Source organism: Hylobates moloch, unplaced genomic scaffold (assembly GCF_009828535.3).
Source record: "Hylobates moloch isolate HMO894 unplaced genomic scaffold, HMol_V3 SCAFFOLD_68, whole genome shotgun sequence".
Lineage (NCBI taxonomy): Eukaryota > Metazoa > Chordata > Mammalia > Primates > Hylobatidae > Hylobates > Hylobates moloch.
The window spans coordinates 3,120-7,288 of record NW_026652343.1 but is presented as its reverse complement, the minus strand read 5'-3'; the positions used below and the strand labels follow the sequence as shown (position 1 = coordinate 7,288).

Below are 4,169 nucleotides of genomic sequence, written 5' to 3'. Positions count from 1 at the left end.
AAGACTCCACCAAAATGCTGGAACTAATAAATGAATTCACTAAAGTTGCAGAATACAAAATCAACATACAAAAATCAGTAGCCATTTTCTACACTGACAATGAACTATACAAAATCAAGAAAACAATTCCTCTCTTACTAGGTACCAAAAAAAAAAACAACACTTAGAAATAAGTTTGATCAAGGAGATTAAAGACCAGTATAATGAAAACTGTAAAACACTGATAAAAGAAATTAAAGAAGATACAAATAAATGGAAAGATATCTCATGTTCATGAACTGGAAGAATAATAATGGTTAAAATGCCATGCTATCCAAAGCAATCTATATATTCAATGCAATCCCTATCAAAATTCCAATGGCATTTTTCACAGATGTAAAGAAAACCCTAAAATTTATATGAAACCAAAAAGACCCTGAATACACAAGACAATTTTGAGCAAAATGAACAAAGGTGAAGGCATCACACCACCTGACTTCAAAATACACTATAAAGCTATAGTAATCAAAGAAGCATAGTAACTGGCATAAACCAGACACACAGACCGAATGAAACAGAATAGAGAACCCAGAAATAAACCCATACATTTAGTGTCAACTGATTTTATTTATTTATTTATTTATTTTGAGATGCAGTCTTGCTCTGTCACCCAGGCAGGAGTTCAGTGATGCAATCTTGGCTCACTGCAACCTCTGCCTCCCAGGTTCAAGTGATTCTCCTGCCTCAGCCTCCTGAGTAGCTGGGATTACAGGCATGCCCTATCACACACAGCTAATTTTCATATTTTTAGTAGGGATGGGGTTTCACCATGTTGGCCAGGCTGGTCTCAAACTCCTAACCTCAAGTGATCCTCCCACCTCAGCCTCCCAAAATGCTCGATTACAGACGTGAATCACCATGCTTGGCCAGGTCAACTGATTTTTGACAGAGATGCCAAGAACACACAATGGGGAACGACAGTTTCTTCAATAAATGATACTTGGAAAACTGGATATCCAACAAGCAGAAGAATGAAATTAGACCCTTCTCTCACACCATATACAAAAATCAATTCAAAACAGAGACTTAAATGTAAGACCTGACATTTTAAAACTACTATAAGAGAGATAGGGGAAAAGCTCCATGACATTGCTCTGGGCAATGATGTTTTGGATATGAACCAAAAAGCATAGTCAACAAAAGAAGAAATAGACAAATGAGAGTATATCAAACTAAAAAGCTTCTGCATACCAAAGGAAACAATCAACAGAGTAAAAAAACAGCCTACACAATGAGAAAAATATTTGCAAGCCATATATCTAATAAGGGGTTAACATCCAAAATATATATGGAACTCAAACAACTCAATGGTAAGAACGTTAATAACCTGATTTTAAAATGGGCAAAGGATCTGAACAGACATTTCTCAAAAGAAGACATGCAAATAGCCACCAGATATATGAAAAACTGCCCAACATTCCTAATCATCAGAGAAATGATGATTAAAACAATATTGAGATACCACGTCACACCTATTAGAATGGCTATCAACAAAAAGAAAAAAGATCAGTACTGGAGGTGATGTGGAGAAAAGAGAACACTTGCCCAGTGTTGGCAGTAATGTAAATTAGTGCAGCCATTATAGAAAAACAGCATGAAGGTTCCTTGAAAAATTAAAAATAGAACTACTATATGATCCAGCAATCTCACTATTAGGTATAAATCCAAAGGAAATGAAATTGGTATATTGAAGAGCTATCTGCACCCCCATGTTCACTGAAGCAATAGCCAAGATATAGAATCAATATAAAGTGTCCATCAACAAATAAATGAAGAAAATGTGATACACACACACACATAATGAAATGTTATTCAGTTTTTAAAAAGAAGGAAATCTTGTCATTTAATACAACGTGGATGAACCTAGAGAACATGATGTTAAGTGAAATAAGCCAGGCACAGAAAGGCAAATACCACATGATTTCACTTATATGTGGATTCCAAAAAAGGTGAACTCACAAAAGTAGAGAAATGGTGATTATGAGGCCAAGCCACAAGCAGTGGCGTTGGGAGATACTGGTCAAAGGATACAAAATTTAAGTTAGATGAGAGAAATAAGTTCTAGAGATCTATTGCACAGCATAGTGACTTTAGTTAATAACAATGGATTGTATTTCAAAAATCACTATGAGAGTACATTTTAAGTATTCTCATTACAAAAAAAAGATAAGTCCGTGAGATGATTCATATATCAAGCTCAATTTAGCCATTTGACAATGTATACATATTTCAAAACATCATGTTCTACACAATAAACTATACAATTTTGTCCAGGTGTGGTGGCTCATGCCTGTAATGCTTTGAGAAGTCAAGGCAGGAGGAGGATCCTAATGCTTTGAGATCCTAATGCTTTGAGAAGTCAAGGCAGGAGGAGGATCACTTGAGGCCAACAGCTCAAGACCAGCATGGGAAAAACAGTAAGATCCCATCTCTACCACAAAAAAAAATTTTAATTAGCTGGACGTGGTGGCACAGCTGTAGTCCTGGCTACTCAGGAGGCTGAGGTGGGAGGACTGCTTGATCCCAATGAGCTCTGATCACACCACTGCACTCCAGGCAGACAAAAGAGAGGGACTCTATCTCTGGAAAAACAAAAACAAAAAACAAAACAGAAAGACAAACCCTGCCTACCAAGCACCACGTTTTATATTTGTTTCAAATGCAACCTCTTCCCAGAATATAGCATTATTTTAACTAAAACCTGAAAACCTAGATTACATAAAATATTAAAACTGTATTATCAATGGGTTTGTCAGCAATATCTCATTCCTACCTCTTTCTCATGTATTCGAGAGAGAAAACGATCATCATGGAAACTGCTGGATCTTCTCAGGCTGAATTTCGGTGTCATCTGCTGAATGAACAGGAGTTATTTAACACGTTTTCAGATCTGGTTTATCCTTAACCCCAAAGAAAACTTCTAAACTGCCTGAGGCCTGTACCAAAATAGTACTAACATTGCAGGAAAAAAATCACTTTCAAGTGATAAAATTCAAAAACTATTATGTTTCCTAATGTAGATCTGCTTTATTTTCTATAAATAACTTAGTGGTTATTTTATTTTAAAATACCTGCCCCTAGAAAAAGTCCAGTGGATTTCTCACATACCAGAGAAACTGGCATAGTCTTCCATCTCAGGTATCGAAGATTTTCTGTCTGAAAATTTAAAAATAAAACAAAATAAGGATTTATTAATTTTGGAGTTTTAATTATTATTTGATAAAATATAGAATTAAGCTGCCATATGAAACATTTTCTAGATTTCTTAATATTTAATTCATTTTTAGAATGAGTATTGTATGATACATTTTTAGTGGGTCCCTACAAATAAAATATAAAACATAAACTCCCTTGCGTGCCAAAATGAACCTTCATGATCCTCTCACTGCCTAACTGCCCACTCTCATTTTCCATTACCCTTCACCTCACATTTTATGCTCCCAGTATCCACAATGACTTATATTACCAGAACATGGCAGATGTTGTCATGCCTCTCCACCTCTGAATTTCTCTGCCCAGCCCTCCAAACCCTGTAAGCACACACCTATTTGTTCTTAGAGTCTCAATTTAGTCACTGCACTCCCAGATGTTTTTGGTATATGAATCCTTAAACATACCTTTCTAATAGCAAAGAGAATACAAAATTCCTTTGGGACTCCCCCTAAATCTCCCTTTCAGATTCATCTATCTCCACCATACCCCACATTCCAAGGACACCAGACAATTTGTTTTAACTTAAAGGCACTATACTGTCTCCCATGTCTGAGTCTTTGCAACCTGTAAGATCATTCCCCCAACTTCTACACATGGTTAACTTACTCAGGACTCACAGTTTAAAAATCATCTCCCCCAGGAAACTTAGTTCCTACTACTCCAGTAGTACCCTGGATGCTGGTTCCCTTTTACAATCTGGCACCTCCCTGTTTCAAAACTGTGTGGACTCTGAAAGCAGAGACCATGACTGCCCTGTTCACACTCTATCCCTAGCACCCAACTCAGTGCCCAATGAATATTTCTTCAGAAAGAAAGAAGAAACAAGAGGAAAGAAAGGAGTAACCTGTACCTGATTCCACCTTCTTATCAGCTCCTAAAGTATCCTATGTCCACTCTCTCATAGCCCTTATGTAATA

The 4,169-nt window shown here is 36.6% G+C and overlaps 1 protein-coding gene across 1 annotated transcript in view; it reads right to left on the bottom strand.

Annotated features, from left to right (window-relative positions):
- The window catches only part of LOC116463813 (centrosomal protein of 112 kDa), a gene marked incomplete at its 5' end in the record, with an annotated part of 357,755 nt that extends 354,560 nt beyond the window's left edge, over window positions 1-3,195 (bottom strand). Inside the window, 2 exons of the mRNA XM_032147080.3 lie at window positions 2,813-2,890; window positions 3,148-3,195. Coding sequence (XP_032002971.2) covers window positions 2,813-2,890; window positions 3,148-3,195 — 126 coding nt within the window. The remainder of the gene's footprint in view (window positions 1-2,812; window positions 2,891-3,147) is intronic.
- Between the last annotated feature and the right edge of the window lie 974 nt (window positions 3,196-4,169).